This window comes from Procambarus clarkii, chromosome 48, assembly GCF_040958095.1.
Source record: "Procambarus clarkii isolate CNS0578487 chromosome 48, FALCON_Pclarkii_2.0, whole genome shotgun sequence".
Lineage (NCBI taxonomy): Eukaryota > Metazoa > Arthropoda > Malacostraca > Decapoda > Cambaridae > Procambarus > Procambarus clarkii.
In genome coordinates, this window is record NC_091197.1 from 16,574,736 (window position 1) to 16,598,391 (window position 23,656).

At 40.3% G+C, this 23,656-nt stretch overlaps 1 protein-coding gene across 2 annotated transcripts in view; it reads right to left on the minus strand.

Annotated features, from left to right (window-relative positions):
- Positions 1-4,837: 4,837 nt before the first annotated feature.
- LOC123764918 (lipase 3) overlaps positions 4,838-23,656 on the minus strand; it is a 27,839-nt gene continuing 9,020 nt past the window's right edge. For both annotated transcript variants that reach the window (XM_045753114.2, XM_045753115.2), the window contains exons 4-11: positions 20,759-20,853; positions 17,416-17,530; positions 16,459-16,609; positions 13,053-13,145; positions 7,603-7,761; positions 6,758-6,842; positions 5,384-5,526; positions 4,838-5,024 (exon numbers count right to left, since the gene is read on the minus strand). In XM_045753114.2, the coding sequence (XP_045609070.1) occupies positions 4,872-5,024; positions 5,384-5,526; positions 6,758-6,842; positions 7,603-7,761; positions 13,053-13,145; positions 16,459-16,609; positions 17,416-17,530; positions 20,759-20,853 (994 nt within the window). In that variant the 3' untranslated portion in view covers positions 4,838-4,871. The remainder of the gene's footprint in view (positions 5,025-5,383; positions 5,527-6,757; positions 6,843-7,602; positions 7,762-13,052; positions 13,146-16,458; positions 16,610-17,415; positions 17,531-20,758; positions 20,854-23,656) is intronic.

Genomic DNA, 23,656 nt, shown 5'->3' on the forward strand with positions numbered 1-23,656 from the left:
TTTTTCATCTGTTAATAATACATTTTTGTGTAAAAAAATAGGGAAGGGAGTACCACCTCTGGCTGGAAGAAGGGGGACCCATAGCCTCGGAGGAAACCACACATAACGCATTGAAGGGAATGTGGGTCCCCTCCAATACAGTTTCTGTGTGCTTTTCTCCTACCACCCCCTTCCCTTTTTTTTTTTTTCCTTTATTGTGTATTTAAAGGTTACAAAACATACAAGACAAATGCCTAAAGGTTATGGATCTCTTGAAGCTCCTCCGCTTCTGGACAGGAACCGAGGACGCAGCAAGCATTTCCCCTCTGGATCGCCACACTGAGACGCTGAAATAAAAAACTGGAAGCCCTTGGGTCTCTGGTGACGTCAATGAGCTTGGACCCCAATTCCTTGAGAAATCCCAAGGCACTCTTGCCCCAGGGGCCATGCGTCTCAGACGCTATGGGAACAAAGAGGTATTGACCTTCCAGTCGCCTGTACTTGAGTGATTTTGCTGTTTCCCTGTGGTTGGCCGCCCCACCTGCTTGATCAGCTCCGAAGTGTACATAGGTGTCAGCCAGGGTGGATACACATGTGTAGTCCCACACCAACTGTCTACCCTCCTTCCATGAGTATATGGTGATGCCATCAGGGCGAAGTGCTGGGAAATCCGGGTTTTGGACCCCTAGGATGCGAGGTTCTCTCTCCGCTGGGCACCCAGCTGAGACGAGGCTTCTCTTGATGATGTCATTGACCTCGTTGTGTCTTGCATGCCAGCCCTTTGTGCTTCCGCAATGCAACCCATGCAGTCCGTATTGGTCTGCTTCCACCCTGTTGCAAATACACTTGTATTCAGTGTGAATTGGGGCACCAAGGCGGAGGGCCACTGCTACACGAAGGGATTCTGGATCTAGGCGCGTGCCCATTGCAGACATGGGTACTGCCAGGAGGAAGTCTCCTGCATGGGGGGCACGCACTGCTCTGAGGCGGGCTTTCTCCTTGTCTGATGTTGCGACGCTGAGCATGGCATCAGCTACTTTTTCCACTAGAGGGTGGTCCCAGCTGGACTGTTTGTGTTGTTTTGTTGGCTCTATAATGGTTGCTGGGGCTGCAAGAACATCCCACTGATTTGAACATTCAGTGAAAGCAGGATCGTGTATTCCTGCTGAATCTCTCAGGGTTGCAGGTAAAATATTATTTTTGTGTAATACTTGTGTTTTGTGATTTATTATTAAATACTTAACACTTAGAGATTATAGCTAAAGTATATAAATACAAATAAAGTTAAAAGGAGTATTGACATACAGTTCTATTGGTTGATAGTTCAAGCAAAAGAGTGCATAAATTTAGTGGTAAATTCTGAACTTATTAAAGGAAATGGTTACAAACCATTTAGTTTACCCATTAAGCTTATTTACCTGAATTTATCAATCTACAAGTTCGACGAGGATAGGAAGCCATTAGCTTGTCAGAGGACCCGACCTTTGTCTTGATGATTTCTTTCCTGTTAGTTTGTAAAATTCAGCAGTTTTGATATATACAGCTTCAGCGAATAGGTAGTACCATGGGTTTATAATAATTAATAATGAAAATAATAATAATTCATTGTGTCGGGGGACAGGAAGCCAGGTTATACATACAGTGCATGTTAAGCTTGTTCTCATAATGGGAGTATATGAGAGTATCCACAATGTGGGTACATTATGGGAGTACCCATAATGATGTCATACACCAGGGGTACTCACAGTATTGTCATACACCAGGGATACCTACAATAATGTCATACACTAAGGGGGGTACCCACAATAAAATCACACACCATGGGGAGTACCAACCCTAAGTTATACGCCAGAGGTACAAACAATGTCAAATACCAGGGGTATCAATAATAATGTCCTACACCAGAGGTACCAAGTAAACGCCAATAACCAGACGTACCCACACTAACCATACTTTAGTGGTATTGGTATCATACACCAGGGTGTGCACACATTTATGCTATGCACCATGCTTACCCATATTAACGACATATATCAGGGGTTATCTTGAGGTTATCTTGAGATGCTTTCGAGGCTTTTTAGTGTCCCCGCGGCCCGGTCCTCGACCAGGCATCCACCCCCAGGAAGCAGCCCGTGACAGCTGACTAACACCCAGGTACCTATTTTACTGCTAGGTAACAGGCGCATAGGGTGAAAGAAACTCTGCCCATTGTTTCTCGCCGGTGTCCGGGATCGAACCCGGGACCACAGGATCACAAATCCAGCGTGCTGTCCGCTCGGCCGACCAGCTCCTTTTACTCACATTATTGATATATATAAGGGAGGCACCCATAATAATGTCATGCACCATGGGTATCCACATTAATGTCATACGTGAGAGATACTCATATTAATACCTACACGAAGGATACCAACATTAATGCCGTACACCATGGGTACCCATTAATGCCATATATTATGGACAAGTAAAATAACGTCATCCACCAGAGGTACCTACATTAATATCATACATCAGGGGTAACCACAATAATACCATATGCCAGTGGTACTCATTTAATACCGTACAAGAGAGCATAATAATGCCGTTCACCAGGGGTACCTATAGTAATGTCATACACCAGGGGTATTCACAATACCATACTCCAGGGGTATTCATATTAATGTCAAACACTGTAGTGCCCACAATAATAATAATACCATACACCAGGGGTACTCATATTTATACCATACACTAGGGATATTCATATTAATACCATTCACTAGGGAACTCATATTAATGCCAAACACCAGAGGGAACTCATATTAATGCCATTCACTAGGGTACCCACAATAATGCCATTCACTAGGGTGGTGCACATATTAATGCCATTCACTAGGGTACCCACAATAATGCCATACACCAGGGGTACCCACATTAACGCATACATATATGGTTCCATGGTCAACGTTAAGACTTGATAAAGCATTCTGAAGACCCTCGGCTCTACACATCCTACTGGTGAATATTTGCTGTAGAAATTAGGATTTTAAATAGATATGCAGAAGTTCTGGTTTGGGAGTTTGGGGACTACCATATAAGCCTAAAGTGAATAAATATACTTTGACTTCCTGTCCCCCGACACAATTAATTTTTTTTTTAGGTTGAGGTTAAGAAAATAAATTCTTATCATATGGTTTGGATTTTTGGAGTAGAGTGAAAAAACCCTGAAACATTTTCTCTGTACGTTGCCTTCGTATTATAAATTAGGATATTTATCTGAATTTGCATGAGGGCCACCATCTCTTATTACCCTCGACCGGAACAGGAAGACAGCAGCTTGTCAAGCATCGACACATTATTAATAGAAGCATATTCAATTTACGCAATTTTTTTTATGTTTTTCATGAATTTTTAATATATTGTTACCATGACCAGAAAATACGACTAGTTTGATAGGCATTACTATATCCCAACTAGTTTGTCGCCAATGCCAGCGACTTTCTCACATGACCTACTGGTATGAATCCCGCCCTAATAATTGGTCGACTAGTAAGCGCTTACGCTCGCTTTATAGTGAGTGAGCACAGTAGCAGTTGCTGGGGGTATTGTTCATAAATAGGCAATCATTGTTTGTACTGTTGTAGAACGAGATTTAAATTATAAGTCAGACAGTCTTTTTTCAAGTTTCCCACAGAATTAGTAGTGAATAAACATTCGTAATATTAATTTCAGACAACAGAAGCATGCATGAGACTAATCAACTGATTACAGGCATTCATTCAACAAGTGCACTATATAGTCATGCAGACGACCAGTTAACAGGAACACTGTATACAGTCATGTAGACGACCAATTAAGAAAAACACCGTATACAGTCATGTGGGCGACCAGTCAACAGGAACACCGTATACAGTCATGTGGGCGACCAGTCAACAGGAACACCGTATACAGTCATGTGGGCGACCAGTCAACAGGAACACTGTATACAATTAGCAGGAACTCTTCAGCCACGAGAGCGTTCAGTCAACAGTAGCTCTGTATACAGTCATTTAGGCGATTAGTCAAAGGAAATAAATTGCACAGTGGTGCAAGCATTCTCTGAATACGTAAGAGTGTTCGCTTCTCCTACCACCCCCCTTTTTTATGGTGTACACTTCATTATGCAAGGTTATACAGTTACATATTTGATTTTATACAAAAAATGAACATTAAAATGACACACAAAAAAGTTCGCTTCCTAGAGGCTGTAGATTTCCTCGAACTCCTCCGACGCCGGGCAGGAAGCCGAGGATGCAGCGAGCATTCCCCCTCTGGATTGCGACACTGAGGCGCTGAATTTATATATATATATATATATATATATATATATATATATATATATATATATATATATATATATGTCGTACCTAGTAGCCAGAACGCACTTCTCAGCTTACTATGCAAGGCCCGATTTGCCTAATAAGCCAAGTTTTCATGAATTAATGTTTTTTCGACTACCTAACCTACTTAACCTAACCTAACTTTTTCGGCTACCTAACCGAACCTAACCTATAAAGATAGGTTAGGTTAGGTTAGGTAGGGTTGGTTAGGTTCGGTCATATATCTACGTTAATTTTAACTACAATAAAAAAATTGACCTCATACATAATTAAATGGGTAGCTTTATCATTTCACAAGAAAAAAATTAGAGAAAACTATATTAATTCAGGAAAACTTGGCTTATTAGGTAAATCGGGCCTTGCATAGTAGGCTGAGAAGTGCGTTCTGGCTACTAGGTACGACATATATATATATATATATATATATATATATATATATATATATATATATATATATATATATAATATAATATAATATAATATATAATGCAATACGGTTTCAATGCACACAATAAGTTTATAGTGACTTTCTATTCACTGAAATTCGTTGATAAACTGAATGAGGGGTTGATAAACAAGGTAATAGGCGTTCTCTGCCCAAAGGAAGTCCATATGGTTGAAGCCTCGCAGAGGGACCATGTAATTGGTGGCTACACGGGGCAGCTCCGCCGCCGTCTGCCTCAAGTCCTGCAACACGAGGGAGGGTAAGAGAGGGTCGTTCACTGCACGGGGGAAACACTCAACACAGGAAACTCAACAGTTACTAACACGTGATCTCTCATTGGCAACTTATAGAGCATTGAATGAGAACATTCACAGATAAGGTAGTAGAGAGAGAGAGAGAGAGACATAGTTGTAGAAATATTGTAATTGGAGACATGCCTTTACAAATTATTTATTTTATCCTAATGGAAACAATATATCTAAGAGTATGGGGAAAATAACTAACTACAAAGTAATACTAATATGATGGTTAATTTTAACCTACAACCGAAGATAGTGCTTAGCTTGCAGAAACACGAGAATGGGAAGCAAGGTGTTCTTACCAGCTTGTCCACAATCCAGTCGTTACGGGACCAATAGAGGCCGACTGGTATCTTGACCCGGCTGAGAGGGAAAGAGGGAGGCGAGGTCGTCCCGTATTTCACCATATTCTCTGCTTCGCCGTAGTCAAAGGCCTGGAACTTGCCTGAAAAGTAAAGGTACATTTAAGAAATAAATTAGCTTTCACGCCTGAAATTTCTGTAGCGATGAATAGTTTCGGGGCCGGAAATAATTTAACGATGTCAAAAGCATACTTAGATTAAGGTGGAAGCATCAGAAAAATGTTTCGCCTACATTACTAAATATTAACAGAACATAACAAAATAATGACATTGATGAGAATATCACTACCCATGTCATCAAATTTGCACTAAGTTTTATGGTAAAGTGAGACGTTAAATTGATATCGAAACCATACAAAGGGATCGACATGAACTCCACAAATGGTCAGAAGACTGGCAAATGCATTTTAATATCGAAAAATACAAGACCTTGCATGTAGGGCACAGCAACCCGCGCCACAACTATCAAATTAATAACTTTACCTTGCAGCAGATTGGTGAGGAAGATGACCTTGGAGTCGAGCTCCATTATTCACTGAAATTCGCTCAACAGGTAGGAGCAGCAGTCAAAAAAGGTAACCAAACCTTGGAATAATCAAGTGTTCCTTTGACTTTAACGAAAAAAACGGTAGTGAATAATATGTAAAAATCTCATTGCAAAATTGGATTGCAAAAATCACTTGGATTATTGTATTCAATCATAGAGACCTCATCTTCAGAAGGACATAGCTGCCCTGGAGAAAGTGCAACACCGGGCAACAAGAAATATTCCAGAGCGAAGTCATCAAGAAAAATAAGTATATTCACGAAAACTGAAAACATTCTCGTTTTGCTGGCAGTCTCACATTATGTATACCACTCGGATAAAAGTGTAATACGAACTGTGTCTGAACGAAGCAAACAGGGCAAAAGGCAATTTTATGCAGTTTTCATAACTTTTCAATTTATTATTTCCGATGTTTACTCCTACTAGCAAGTAGAGGTATTCGAGATATATTGGATATAACCAGAAGAGACAAACATGTAAATTAAATTGAAAAAAAAATATAATGGAAAAGTGTTCGAATAGTGTGTCAGTGGGCAGGCCTTTATCAAAGGAAAGCACGTTTGATGATTAAGTTGAATTCAAAGCACTGAATTCTGTATTATAAGAGAATGGAGATTATTAAGAAGATTATCAAACAATCTCCATAAAGGAAGAGAAGAGGCATGGCGTATCTGGTGACAATAGGAATTATCTTAAGAACGACAATTTTCAGGAAGAACAGCAGATGTGATGTGAGGAGTTGGACAAGAATGAGAAAAGCAACTTACGAGCAGCTTGGATCTGTAGTAGGTGCGTGAAGACTCTTAACCCCGTGCCCGCGGGCATGTGGGCGAAGATAACTGGCAAGTACTCCTGTCGGCGGAAACACGCACGTGAAGAGGTATGAAACAATCAAGTAATTAATGAAAAAAGCTGGACTACAGTGTTGTACAAGGGGTTTAAGGTGTAACTGGACTACAGTGTTGTACAAGGGGTTTTAGGTGTAACTGGACTACAGTGTTGTACAAGGGGTTTTAGGTGTAACTGGACTACAGTGTTGTAGCAGTGGTCTGGATGTAGCTGGACTACAGTGCTATACCAGTGGTCTAGGTATAGCTGGACTACAGTGTTGTACCAGTGGTTTAGGTATAGCTGGACTACAGTGTTGTACCAGTGGTGTAGGTGTAGCTGGACAACGGTATTGTACCAGTGGTCTAGGTATAGCTGGACTACAGTGTTGTACCAGTGGTGTAGGTGTAGCTGGACTACAGTGTTGTACCAGTGGTCTAGGTGCAGCTAGACTCCAGTGTTGTACCAATGGTTTAGATTTTTTTGCAGGGGTATTCGATATAGCTGGACTACAGCGTTGTAGCTATGCCCTTTAAAATTCCAACAGCTAAAACGTAAAATTGTTTCCTGGAACAGGAGTCCATATTTTATCCAATCCGTCAATAGTACCTGCGGGTGTTATCAGTTTTGAAAGTCAGTTTACAACAATAACAAAACTCGTGAGAATGTATTTAATTCCGGGAGGAAGAAAAATACAAGAAATAGAGGATTCGTTTTTTACTAAAAATAATGGTAAGAAGCAAGCAAAGAGCATGACGACGCCATAGGTTGGCCTCGTACTCACCCGGTCCAGGTAGTTGCTGTTCTCTCCACCAATAATAAAGTGCACGAAGATGCAAATGAAGTTAGTAATTGAGTGTGGTCCGCAGAGTGAGTTGGTGAGGGAGGAGCGGTCAGGGGTCAGCCGGAACAGCTCCACTATGCCTTGCTTCCGTAGCTCTCCCTGTAACACAATCAAGCCAGGCTAAGTAGGCGTCATTAGGTTATTTACCATCATTATCAACTTGACTAATGAAACAGTTCCAGGACCATCGTGTGATAATCTTAAACATTATGATTTGTGGGCCTTTATATTATATAAATTTTAATTTCATAATGGGGGAACGTGTCCCTTAACTCAACTTCTCAAAACAATAAAGTTCATTACATTGATAATTCTTCTACAAGCTTGTAAAGAAGTACGAACTCAAACTCATATGTACAACACAACTTTGGTGTATTAAATGCTGCATAGTAGTTATGCTGTAGAATGTTGTCATTCTGTATAGTATTGTCATCATGTATAATGCTATCATAATTATGCTACAATATTGTTATGCTGTATTATCATGCTATATAGTATTGACATGCTGTATAGTATTACAATGATGTTTAATATTGTCATAATAATGAGAAACTTTCTTCAGTGCCGAAGTGCTTGAATGAAGGTGAAGGAAAGACTCAATATATGTATAAATGTACAGAATTAAAAACTAATTTTCAGATGTAACCTACACCCTACCTCAAGGTGCTGTATACAATGTTCAGAACAATATTCGAGTGATTGATTGATAAAGATTAAGCCACCAAAGAGCTGTCACGGGGATGAGAAGGCGTTTATAAATCAGATCACAGCGCTAATGAAGGACGCCAAGTGGGGCGCTGTGATCAGACTTATAAACACACGCTCCTAGAATCTTGTTCAGAAAATCACCTAGTTGTACTCATCTAGTTGTGCTTGCGGGGGTTGAGCTTTGTCTCTTTTGTCCAGCTTTTCAACTGTCAGTCAACTGGTGTACAGTTTATTGAGCTCTGATACATTGTATACATCACCTTGAGAAAGTATGTAGGTTACATCCGATATTTTTTTAGTACTGTTAACGTATACATATATTGTGTCTTTCCTTCACCTTAACCATAATAGTCCTATAATATTTTCCTGCTATAGAGTATCGTCATGCTGAGTAGAATTACCAAGATTATTTATTACCGCCCCTTCTTCCAGCCAGAGGTTACCGTAATGTATAATATTATCATAATAATGCTAAAATAGTGCCATACTGTATAGTAATATCATGTTCATGTGTTCTTTTTTGTTGTTTTCATATGTCCTAAGTTACGTTTGTTTTTGTTCTTTGTTATTGTTTCAGTATCGCATATGTTCAGTACGTCGTGTTCTCAACACCTACGACGTAACCCTCACCCGCCAGAAGTTGGATCATAATGGCAACATGTAAACAGATGTTTTAATAACCCAGCTTGATAAATTAAAAGACATTCTCTCTAAGAAACACAATTGTGACGCCCGTACAGATCAATCTCCCACACTGACTAAACGTTTTCAACAGCAAATTATGTCATCTGTCGATATTACAGTTTCCTTCACCTTATCTGGCACTTTCATTTGATAATTTCACCACGTAACTCGTGCACCATAAATTTGCCAGAAAATTACATTGGTCGTGCCGGTAATGAACATATTGATGACCTACTGACATGAGACTCCTATTGTCGAACATTGAGAAATTTGAGAAAAAACTCACACGAATTAAATATGAAATAATTCATATTGTCTGATATTTTATATCTGATATTTTTATGATCTTTTTAATTATATATTATCTGATATTTTATTATCTGATATATTATTATTTGATATTTTATTTTCTGATATTTTATTATCTGATATTTATAATTATATATTATAATTCATAGCTTCAAATATTCAAATGCTTCTCCCTATTTAGTGGAGATTTTTATGAAAGTTATCTATTGTTGACCCTATTTTGTGTTGAAAGTTTTTTGTAGGTTAAATTAAATATTTGTCTATGGAGGCCTCAATATTAGATCCGGGCAGTATGAAGTCATACATCCTCCATGAACTGTAACGCAACTTGCCTATAACAGAAAACGCTACACAACTTTACTGACAAACTATTTTAAATTCTCTCTGGACTCTGACACACGAAAGACCGAGATTTTGTCCGTATCATTGCGTAACACAATACAGTATCCTTGGGTAGTGTTATTTTCTAATTGCTTATGCCTCCAAAGTGTAGCTTATGGCTTTCCATTCACCTGGGCTCTAGGAGACTCGATAGTCTCCTAGAGCCCACGCGTGTGAAGCCGAAGCTTATTATGACTCACATGAGTCCACGGTTCGAGTTTTCTAGAGCCCAGGTGAATTGAATGTTTATTTCCATGGAAGTGTGGATGACAATTTATAGCTAAGTGCTGTTATTCCCTAGACCGTTGCTTTGACTTTGCTAAGACAGCTTAGGGATGGTCTCGTTGTGTGACTAGCCCATCACCAGAGACATCTTAACAAGTAACACTGAAATAACCGACATATATAACGACAACATTAGATTTGACATCAGCGAATCGCTACTCATCAAAAAGTCAAGACCAGAATGTAACATATAGTTACATTCTACCAACTTCCAGACTCCGATCCAACGTACAGATAGGATCCAATGACTCTGCCTTAGAAACACAAGCAGCGCAAGTACTTAAGCACTTCTGTTCATGCATGTAATACCCTATCAATATCCCCTATGTTATGCCATTCAACCACTTGTTCTGTACCCTCTCACCCAATGAAAATATATGCCTGTGCAAAAGCATAGCAAATTTACGGGCTATTCATGCCCGTGCAACCTTTTGGGTGGATTAATCTTTATTAATCATGGTAAATGGAAGTTACAGCCCCGCTCCTGTGCCAGGTAAGTCCACTAAGGGCCCACCATAGCCCGTGTTGCTTGAAACTTTTTGTTTCCAGTAGCTGAATCTTAAATAACAAACAGCATGGTAAATTCTACCAGCTATTCATGCTCGTGCCACCTCTTGGGTTGCTTAATCTTTATCAATCAATCATGGTAAATTAGTTTTTGAGAATGTAAGGAGTGACCTCGCCCAACGCATCCCTAGGCGTCAGACCAAAAATCAGACCGTTCTATGTTGTGTTCGTGTCCGTTCTATATTGTGTTGGTGTGCATTCTTTGTTCTGTCCGTGTCCTATCTATGTTGTGTTCGTGTCCGTTCCATATGGTTTTCATGTCCGTTCTTTGTTATGTTCATGTCCCATCTGTGTTGTGTTCGTGTCAGTTCAATGTTGTGTTTTCCTGTATTTTATATTATGCTAAGTTTTATCCTTTGTTCCCTCTCATTTTCTATTATGTGTTCTCATGTATCATGATTTCTGTGCATCATATGTTTCGCGTTTCATGTATTTTATATATATCATGTGTTTTAAAATTATGTTTTCTATATATGATGTGTTCAATAATTATGTTTTCTATGTATCATGTGTTATATGAATCGTGTGTTATATGAATTATGTGTTGCATAAATATGTTTTCTATATAGCATGTGATACTAATCAAGTGATCTATGTTATATTCTTATGTGTCATATATATTCTATTCTCGTCAGAAATGTTTCGTAACGTGTCATAGGTTCTCATTTGTGTTTATGGAGGCCTTTCTTTTATTGTGTTCTCATTTGCCTTGTGTTATAACATGGCTTCTCATATGTCATTAGTTCAGGGTTGAATTTCACCTGTCTAATGTCGTCAACTGACTTCTCACGTATCATGTGTTCTATATTTTTAACGTAGATCAGATTGAACTGAATATTCCAGTTCAGCCGCAGAGAAAAAACCACAGACGCGAACACAAGAATACCCAAAAGCTCTAGTTTCATGTTCCAGTAATAGATCACGACTAAGGTTAGAGCATAATATAACGCCCCCCCCCCCAAATAGCCCATAACAGAACACCACCCGAGATAGCCCATAACGGAACTCCACCCAAGATAGCCCATAACAGAACTCCACTCGAGATAACCCATAATAGAACAACATCCAAGATAGCCCATAATAGAACAACATCCAAGATAGCCCATAATAAAACTCTACCCGGGATAGCCCATAATTGGTGAGAGCCCAGGCACAATCAGTAACATACTGGAGCCCCAGGATATATGTCTCTCATATCGTAACCAAAAATATTGGCCACGACCGGCTTTCGCTTTCTGTACTGAACACAGATAATGAGCGTGCCGTTGAGACCAACTGGAACACTTATAAGAGCCTTAGGCAGTGAGTTGGTCATTGTGGCTAGGAGAGGATGCAGTGTGTGTGTTGAAAGTTGGAAGCTGGTTGTATGACTGGCTGCCTGACTGAGTAAGTGGTGGAACTGACTAATTGACTGGTGGGACCAGTTGAAGGTGAAAGTGGTGGAACATGAACCTTCTGGTTGTGGGTCAAAGGTTGGGGCCCCTTAGCTTGCATTCATTTATGTGCTTCGTTATATAACTTCTGTAACATGATTTTTATGAAAATCGAAAATTAATAACTTCATCTACCTTATATTTCTGCATAACCCCCATCAAAAAAAAAAAATGAAGTAACGAAGCAAGGTTAAATTTCAGGAAGCAGTTTTAGATAAATATGTTGCATAAATTGGTGTTTTATATTGTCTTTAACTATAACTGCGGCGTGATACGTTCCTGATGTTATTAAGCCCATTTTCCAATATCCCGTTACTTCATTTATGTATGGTTTTAGTGTCTGTATTGCCGTATCATTTAATGGTTTGCAAGTACATGAACTTCCTCATGACCTCATCTACTGTATATTTCCTACATTAACATCAGAATAGTCCTGTAACCTTCTCATCATCAGATATTCATGTCACGTTGTTATTATGACTTTCTCTTAGGTAAATTGTTCACTGTAAACTTATCTAGCAATATATGTTAAAATATACTAAACTATAAATGTATTAAACAGACATGAGTAAAGTTTTTGAGTTTGAGGGTCTGATTTTTTACCGACACACACCATTTAGACACACCAAATGAAGTCATTTTCGTCTGTTCCCGAAACAGTTTTGTTCCATTTACCAGCCACAGTTGCTCTGTGGTATCAAAGAGTCAAGTTAAAATACCAGAATATACATAAGATCTAATAATAATAATAATACATTTAAAATAATGTCATAAATATGTTATAATAAATGTAATATTAAAATCATAATAATGATAATGATAGTAATCATTATTTTATTAACTCATATATTATTATTATATAATAATAATATTAATAAAAATGATATTATATATGATTAATATTATATTTAACTAATATTATTATTATTTTACTTATTAGTCTATTAGTTTTATTACATATCGTTAATGCATATTAGGTATACATTGATAGCTTTCTCTCTCTCTCTCTGTTTTGATACTTACGTCGATCACGTCAATGTTGTGTGCAAGTAAACCGACGGGTCCCATTTTATGGTGGATGTACGACGCAGGAGCCATGGCCGCCATCACCCGCACCTTAAAACAAGGAAAACAACACGGTCAATGAGGCCCCGAGATGTCACTTTTTTTTTTATTAATACATGAGGTACATCTGCATTTGCGCAGCTACCCTAGACTATATGAAGTGGAGGTCATATAGTTTTGAGATCGTTTAGTTCAAAAAAGCTAACTACTTGTTGCTATAAAATCCCCATCACACAGGTCACGTGGAAGGCCGCGAGGAGGCGGAAGGGAAGACAACACGGCTACATCCTCCTCCTACAAGCACTTGCGGAACTGATGCACGCCCGTACCCGGACTTGCAACATATCCATGACCTTCACACTCCGATCTGGCTCTAGCTTGCCGGGCTTAACCTAGATATTAGTGCTGTGGAGCATCAATATAAGTTTGATCAGTATAGCCTATTTTCCAGGCGATGAGTCACAATAACGTGGCTAAAGTATGTTGACCACACACTAGAAGGTGAAGGGACGACGACGTTCCGGGCTTAACCTAGATATTAGTGTTGTGGAGCATCAATATAAGTTTGATCAGTATAGCCTATTTTCCAGGCGATGAGTCACAATAACGTGGCTAAAGTATGTTGACCACACACTAAAGGTGAAGGGACGACGACGTTTCGGTCCGTCCTGGACCATTCTCTAGTCGATTGTGATGAGGAAGTTGTTGTATTGTTGTTATAGATTCAGCTACTCGGAACAAGTTCCAAGTAGCACGGACTATGGTGAGCCCGTAACTTACCTGGCACAGGAACGGGGCAAGTGGCACGGGCTATGGTGAGCCCGTAGTGGACTTACCTGTCACAGGAGAGGTGCTTGATGAGGAATTGATTTGATTGATGAAGATTAAGCCACCCAAAAGGTGGCACGGGCATGAATAGCCCCTAATTGATGAGGAAGTAGAGACAGGCAATAAATAGGCAAGAGAGAGGTGAGGAGCAAAGTAAGTTGTAGTAGAGGGGAAGTAGTAGGAATAAGAACTGCAGAGGGCCTATTGACCCATACGAGATAGCTCCTATTATAACCACCGAATGAGATGGAGATAGCAATAGAAATAAGAAGAGGATAGCAAGGGAACGTAGGAGAAGACAATGAACAGAAAAAGAGAGAGAGAGAAAAGGAAAGAGAAAGAAAGATAAATGGAAAGGTAAGCTTATGTTAGGTCACGTTTGTTAGAAAGATTAGAGCATTTGAGTATATACTGTGAAAGGGAAGAGTCCACAGCAACAAAGCCAGGACTCAAGTTCATGTTGGGTACATTGTGTATTAGAACCGATTCAACAAGACGGCGTCTGTGTAGTGTAGAGGCAGGAAAGATTATTTTGGAGGAAGACCAATCAATGGGATGATTAGAATCCCTCACATGACAGAAGAGAGCATTGTTGGTGTCTGCAGACTTAACACTTCTCTTGTGTTTTATAAGTCTGGCGAAACTGGCCTTACACTGAATGACAAAGTATTGGAAAGAACAAGACGAACAGGAAATAGAGTAGACACCAGGGTGGTCCAGGACGGACCGAAACGTCGTCGTCCCTTCACCTTCTAGTGTGTGGTCTGGTCAATATAGCCTATTTTGTTTAGTTACTGAATGGAAAAGATAATTTGAGAGAAATGAGATATCTTCACATATTACGTGTCATCAGAGCAAGAGAAGAATGGTGAAGCTATACGGTTATTTACAACTTTAATATATATATAAACTAGGAAGGAGACTGCGGCAAGAGGCGAGGCAATAAGGCAAGACATAAGCCTCATATAATTCATATTCCCTAATTGTGTGAGGGGCGAACTATATCTAGCTCTTGGCACCCACCTCGTGGGAATTGTACGTGTACAATTCCAGCTATATAACTTCCGATTAACCAGTACCCCATTTTACCTGCTCATGAAGATATGAACAGAACAGCTTTCGCGACTTCTGGTTCAAGCTCTCTCCACGTATTTACCCAGTTTAGTCTGAGTGAACTGAGTGCACATTGTGTGTGCTGTGCGGATTAATGCACAAGTGGATATAAAAAAATATATTTAATGACCATAAACCACAGAGACAACACAACATATTGTTTACAGGGAGAGAGAATACAGCATAATGTTTACCAGGAGAGACAACACAACATATTGTTTACCAGGAGAGACAACACAACATATTGTTTACCAGGAGAGACAACACAACATATTGTTTACCAGGAGAGACAACACAACATATTGTTTACAACGTGAGACAACAGAGCATACTGTTTACAGGGTGATACAACACAGCATTCTGTTTACCAGGGGAGAAAACACAGCATACTGTTTACAAGGAGAAACGACACAATATACTGCTTACAAGATGAGACAACACAGCATTCTGTTTACCAGGAGAGACCACTCAGCATATTGTTTAGCAGGAGAGACAACACAGCATACTGTTTACCAGAAGAGACAACATAGCATACTGTTACCAGAAGAGACAACACAGCTACAAGAGAAATAACAGAGCATACTGTTTACAAGGAGAGACCACACAGTATACTGTTTACAAGGAGGGACAACATAGCATATTGTTTACAATGAGATACAACACAGCATACTGTTTACAAGGAGAGACCACAGAGCATAACGTTTACAAGGGGATGTAACATTATAAATGTGGTTTTGTAGACAGCATATTATTTACAAGGTGAGACACCGCAGCATATTGTTTACATGGATAGACAACACAGCATAATGTTTACCAAGAGAGACTTCACACCATATGGTATACAAGGAAAGACAACACAGCATAATGTTTACAAGGAGAAACAAACAGCTTATTGTTTACAAGGAGATACAACACAGCATACTGTTTACAAGGAGATATAACACAGCGTAATATTTACCAGGAGAGACAACAAAGCATAATGTTTATCAGGTGAGACAATAGAGTATACTGCTTTAGACAACTCAGCATAACGTTTACCATGAGAGTCACACAGCATAATGTTTACAAGTAGAAAAAACACAGCATAATCTTTTACACGGAGAGACAACACCACATAATGTTTACAAGAAGAGCATTAAGTTTATATATGGAAACAACACATAAGAACATAAGAACAAAGGTAACTGCAGAAGGCCTATTGGCCCATACGTAGGCACCTCCTATCTGCAACCACCCAATCCCACTCATATACTTGTCCAACCCGCGCTTGAAACAATCAAGCGCGGGTTGACAACAAAATAATAACACAATAATATTTTGACAAAAAATAGAGACGTCTATTTACACTGTAATAACACATTATAAAAATACCTTCAACGCTCACAAAAACAATAATACATGATGACAGAGGAACAGGACTGACCCAGGAGGTGAGATGGGGATAGTAGTACATCATGGCGAAGAGGAGAGAGTTACCCATAGAGTGGCCCACGAAGCTCACCTGGGCCGCCCCGCTGACATTGAGCACGTACCCCAGCATGGCAGGCATGTCGTAGCGAGCCATCTCGTTCCAGCTGCGACAGCGAATAAGGAGAGAGAGATATATCATTATGTTAAGAGTGTGATAGCATTAGGTTATGGTATCAATGTAAATCACAGAAGGTTGCGGGATCCTATGGGGTGACCGCTCAACCAGGCAGTCTTTCACCGTGATACCCCTGTTACCTAGCAGTAAATAAGTACCTGGGAGTTAGACAGCTATTACGGGATGCTTCCTGTGTGTGTGTGTGTAAAAAAAAATGATTGATTGACAGTTTAGAGGCGGGCCGAAAGAGCAGAGCTCAACCCTCGCAAGCATAACTAGGTGAATACACACAAACTAGGTGTATACATATAAGGGCCTCGCGGCTCAATGGACAGCACTCGGGATTCCAAGTCCTAAGGGCCCGGTTCCCGACCGAGGCGGAAAAAAATGGACACAGTTTCTTTCACCCTGATGTCCATGTTCTAGCAGTAAATAGGTACCTGAGAGTTTGACAGCTGCTACGGGCTGCTTCCTCGGTAAGTGTGTGTGTGTGTTTGCGCATAACCATTAAAATATGTTGGATAGAAAGGCGCGGGTCCAAGAGCTAATAGCTCGATTCTGCAGACAAATTTTGAAAATACAAATAGTAAATACACACACACTTAAGTATATGCATATGTTTTTTTTACAAATGTAATTGTTAAAATTAAACCTGTGGACTACGTACGGCTAGTAGATTCCTACCTGCAGAGCCAAGACTTTAATTATGTGTAGGGTGTATGGGTAACGAGTTAAAGTCTTTGGAGATTTATGTAGCTTTCGGTAGTCAATAAACGCAAGCTTCGTACAGCCTACCTGAACTCCCAGAACTCGGGCTCCTCGGGTGAAAGGTGGACGTGACGACGGCCGTAAAAGTTTCCTCTGTTGTTGCCAATCCAGACGTCATAGCCAGCGTCAGCCATCATGAACCCTTCAGCAAGGAGAAAGCTGTGATTAGCTCATATCATTGTCAATGATGGCCAATAACGAAAAAGACACCGTTAGCAATAAATTCTCACCACTTTATTAACGGCGTTGCAATGATGGTAAAGCATTTAATACATCCTAATACACCCACGAAAAGTATTAACAAACTACATTCTCGGTAACAATCATCAGGATAGTTATTACCGATCATAGAAAAATATTAACAAATGCATGAGTAAATGCTATCAAAAGCGTCCTAGCATTTCGTAAGTAATGAAGAACTATGATATATTTACTCACTATAAAGTTGGTGCTGAATGGAGAACATGAAAAAACATTTTTTTACTCTGAAACCGTATAATTTTATAACGAAATTGGGTCCATCTAATTACCTAAAGCTACATCATTGTCGCTTGGAGCGTCGACTAAAAGTGGCGTCACCTGCCACTCAGTTTCGTCTTATTTCGTTATTAAATTATATTATTTCAGAGTAAATATATGTTTTTTTTCATGTTCTACATTCAGTACCAACATTATAGTGAGTAAGTATATAATTTTTCTTCAGTACTTATGTAATGCTAGGAAGCTCCGGGTAGCTATGAGTAACTTTGGGTAATTAGAGGGACCGGTCCTTAGGACCTGCCAAGACATCACGATTGGGTACGCATAAGGACAGTCACAACCATGTGTACACCTTTTATTATTTTATGCAACACTGCAATGAAAAGAGGCTTGGAAAATTCCGTATGTGAGCCTATGTATTAGGAAAAATCAAACAAAAATCACTGAGTTACAGACGAGTGTCACTAGCACGCTTTCTTAGCGAACTACAAGATAGGCTGAAACAAAGGACAACAAATTAAGCAATTCGAACAGTAGATTTTCTTTACTGAGCATCAATATGGATCCAGCGCAGTGACATGAGAGTTACACGAGTTACGAGAGTTACACGAGTTACATCAGCCAAACCGGTTAGAAAAGACTGGATGGTGTGAGAGTTGGGGAATTCCCATAATCTTGAAAGGTTTAAGATAAACACAAATAGAGCAATGAGAGTGAATTTGTGGCTTGAGGTGCACCTAAAGTATGCATCTAATGTATTCTTTGTTCACTTTAGGTGCACAGGTGTTCTGTGCGCCTAAAGTGCACAGAACGCCTGTGAACTCATGTGCAAAGTCCTTGCATGGAGTCTGGACAACCGCGTTGGGTATCACCTGATGATACCCCTGGTGAAAGGAGATGGTTGACACCACGGTGGCCATCGTAGGTCATCATTGCAGGCTTCTACAAGAGCGAGAAGTTAAGCATCTGGTTGTGTGTACTGAAGCTGTGACTAGTAGAAAGAGAGTTGGTGTATTCAGAGAGGCTTGGAAGAAGGCGTGAACTACTTATCTCTCAGGGGACCTGTCGCAGGCGAGTGTGAGTCAGGTCAACTGTAAGGTGTGCCGTCATGTATGCTCGATCGTCCAAAATTTCTTGAACCTTCTGAAACATTTCCCTGATAAGCAGAGAAGCTGCTCTGTGATTGGTCAGCTAAGAAAGTTGTCATTTCATAGGCTTTTGCACATCTTTGTGTTATACTAAAGAAGAAACCTTATCTTCCATGAGTCTGAGGATATGAGGTCATTCTGTAGTGTGAACCCAATCCATTCTTCTGTTTAGATAGTACTTTATATAATTATGTGAACCATCATACATACATAGATGTAATGGACAATTAGTAGAATTTGGTACTATTCACTTTATAGACAGAAAAATTAAACCTAAAATCTAAACTTGTATATTCCTAGGCCTAGTTTCGCAAATGTTTGCTATATTAGGCCTCAGAAAGCGCGTATTAGGCCTAGTAAGGTTAGATTAGATTAACTTTTAGTTGCAACATCAATACAATACCTTTTAAGGGTTTGTACAGAATCACTAGTACCTATTTCTATTTTCTAATTGTCTTTTTCGGTAATATATGTACGATGGTCCTCATCACTACTATGAGTACTACCTAAAGAGGAGGATGGGCTGGTGAGCCCTACGCAATGAGACATCTGTTGTCCTCGACCAAGTCACAAATGTATCTGGAGCTCACAGAGAAGTTCTCCTTTGCTACACGGATTCCAAATCTGAAGTCTGCAGAAGCCTCAAATCGTGTTCTCATTGTAGTGGATATAAAAATTATAGGAACTTCATTAGTGTGGACATAGCATAACATCCTACGCGACAAAGTGTTGAGCATGAGTAACGGACTATGGAAATTTGAATCAGTGGAATCGTACGCTTAATTAAAGTTGAATAAGTGCCTAGCTTAGCTCTAATTGTGCTGCAAGTAACTAAGGAAAGCTGCATCATCACTCGGAAGTGATGATGCAGCTTCAGCTTGAAACAAAGATTTACATTTCCTTTTGCCAAATTTTGTTAATGAAACGAAACTTATAAGAATGATACATACGTAGAAAAACTAAACTGTAAAAAACTGAAGAAACTTGACAAACTTAAAGAAAACTCTATGAAATGTCTGAAAGAGTTTAACTCAAATAACTGCAAAGTTATGATTACGGTTTGAAGGAACATGTAGTCAGGTATATGAATAAGGCAGCAAACTAAAGTGTAAATCTCCCAGGAGTGGGACAAGTAAAAAGGCCTCGGTGTTGACAGCCCACCAACTTTCTTTTGTGGCATCTTTTCGGGATAACTTCAGATGTATATATATATATACGGCCTCATTCAGAACTCTCTATACCACATATGTCAGATAAGTTCTGGAGTATGTCTCCAATCTGGAGTACTCTTCCAGATTGGAGGAGTACTATCCGAATATCATAATCAAGACATTTGAAAATATAATATTCCGAGACAAAAGTTAGTAGTTACGAAGAAATACTAAAGGAAATTACTTGACATCACTGAAAGAGCAAAAAGAAAGCAATGAAACACATTAGCACCATCTGCAAAATAATAAAGGGACTATTCAGGATAGACAAAAAATAGTTCATTTAAAGCAGAACAGATAAGAACACGGAGAAACGGATATATACCAAGTTACGGTATAGAATATGCAAGGGAACAAAGTGGCGGAGTTTGGCCTAATACATGAATTGATATGTAAATAGGGATACATAAACCACAAGGTTCAGAAACCCGTTCACTAGGTAACTAATGGCTAGGAGGAGAGGTTCCAGAGCTGAGGCTCAACCCCTGCACAAAAATACCATAACCCCAAACGTTAATGACTAGATCTCACCTAATGCCTGGTCCGGATCATTCATCACAAAGTCAGCGCTGGAGAGGAGAATACCATGCAGGAGGAACACTACGGGCCGCCCTCCGCTGCTACTGCTGGGGAACCAGTTCAGTAATTATGAAAATATTTTCATCATTATTATTTCTAGTGATTATGTCCTTATGCTATCAGAGACAGTTAAAAACTAAAACACAAGTAGAACATAACACACATTAAAAATCCCCCCCCCCTCCACACACACACACACACACACACACACACACACACACACACACACACACACACACACACACACACACACACACACACACACATACACACACACACGAGTGAATGGTCCAACAAATGGCTGTTGAAGTTCAACCCGAGTAAATGCAAAGTTATGAAACTAGGCAGTGGAAACAGGAGGCCAGACACAGGATACAGAATAGGAGATGAAGTACTTAATGAAACGGACAGAGAGAAAGATCTAGTTGATATCACAGTAAACCTGTCTCCTGAAGCCCACATGAAAAGGATAACGTTTGCGGCATATGCAAGGCTAGCTAACATCAGAACAGCATTCAGGAACCTGTGTAAGGAATCATTCAGAATCTTGTACACCACATACGTAAGACCAATCCTGGAGTATGCGGCCCCAGCATGGAACCCGTACCTTGTCAAGCACAAGACGAAGCTGGAAAAAGTCCAAAGGTATGCCACTAGACTGGTCCCAGAACTAAGAGGCATGAGTTACGAGGAAAGGCTGCGGGAAATGCACCTTACGACACTGGAAGACAGAAGAGTAAGGGGAGACATGATCACAACCTACAAAATCCTCAGGGGAATCGACCGGGAAAACAAGGACTAACTATTCAACACTGGTGGGACGCGAACAAGGGGACACAGGTGGAAACTGAGTACCCAAATGAGCCACAGTTTACGGATGGAATGCATTAGGCAGTGATGTGGTGGAGGCTGACTCCATACACAGGTTGAAATGTAGATATGATAGAGCCCAGTAGGCTCAGGAATCTGTACACCAGTTGATTGACAGTTGAGAGGTGGCACCAAAGAGCCAAAGCTCAACCCCCGCAAGCACAAATAGGTGAGTACAAATAGGTGAGTACACACACACACACACACACACACAAAGTAGAGACAGAGAACACGTGTAGGGACCGCGCTCCTCGAATAAGTAGTCATTTATCTGGACATCACAGTGATACGGAAGAAAATCAGTGTGTAGTAACAGTACAAAGTGTTACACAACGCATAGACACTAGCAATTTAGGGGCTGTGTAGGTTTTTGCGAAGTGAACAACCACAATAGGAGTACGACAGTACGAGGAGTACTGCCTCCTGTGAGGTTACTGATTTCATTACAATTTCCTTGACTGTGGACATTGCTCCTGAGCTCTTCATCATTTCAGCAAAGGGGGCACCCATTGTAAGGGTCCCTGCCATTGCTACATCTTCTGGTACCTGGGGGTTGGTCCCCTGGGCCACAGTCTGAGGAGGTCCTGTTTTTAGGTTTATCTCCTCTTGCTCTGCACTTAGTTCATTCTGCAATTTATTTAGGAGTCCTCTTATGTCTTTCAGTTCCTCAGTGATTTCCCTCCATGCGCGAACAGTCATCTCCATCTATGACTCGTCCTGTTCCTCTCCTCCACCTGTGTTCAGTTTTCTTACCATCTTGCTTGATCACTTTTCTTTTCCCTAGCGTTTGTTAGTCTACACTAACCCCAGTGTACGTGTGTGCGTGCGTGTGGGGGGGAGGGGGGTGCGAATGTGTGGGTGAGGGTTGAGAGAGGGACAGAGGCAGGGGAAGGAGAATGTAAGACCAATCTCGGCGTATGCAACTCCAGCCTGAAGTCCATACCTAGTTAAACACAAGACGAAGTTAGAGAAGATTCAGAGGTATGCCACCAGACTGGTTCCGGAACTGAGAGGAATGAGCTACGAGGAAAGGCTAAGGGAGCTGAACCTCACAACCCTGGAAAACAGAAAAGTGGAGAAATGATAACCACCTACAAAATTCTCAGGGGAATTGACAGGGTGGACAAAGACAAACTCTTCAGCACGGGTGGAACACAAACAAGGGGGACACAGGTGGAAACTTAGTACCCAGATGAGCCACAGAGACGTTAGAAATATTTTTTTCAGAGTAGTTAACAAATGGAATGCATTAAGTAGTGTTGTGGTGGAGGCTGACTCCATACAGTTTCAAATATAGATATGATAGAGCCCAATAGGCTCGGGAATCTGTACACCAGTTGATTGACAGTTGAGAGGCAGGACCAAGTTAGCCAGAGCTCAACCCCCGCAAATACAACTAGGTGAGTATACACACACACGTTTCTATGACCAAGTAACACAAATTACGCAAGAAAGAGAAGGGTGGGCAGACTGCATTTTCTTGGAGTGTCAGAAAGCTTTTGGCACAGTACCCATAAAAAGCTGTTACGAAAGTTGGAGCAACAGGCAGGAGTAAAAGGTAAGGGGCTCCAGTGGATAAGAGAGTATCTAAGCAACAGGAAACAGAGAGTAACTGTGAGGGGGAGACATCGGAGTGGCGAGATGTCACCAGCGAAGTCCCACAGGGCTCTGTACTTGGACCAATCCTGTTTCTAATATATGTTTTACGATCTTACAGAGGGTATAGACTCATTCCTCTCAATGTTTGCTGATGAGGCAAAAATTGAGAAGAATCAAGACAGATGATGATAGACAGAGACTACAGAACGACCTGGACAGGCTGGTAGAATTGTCTAGAATATGGCTACTAAAGTTCAACTCAGAAAAGTGCAAAGTAATGAAATTAGGCGAAGGGAGCAGAAGGCTGAACACAAAGTACCATCTGGGAGGTGAAATGTGTGGTGGGAGATGTGGGAGGTGGGGTGTGTGTGTGTGTGTGTA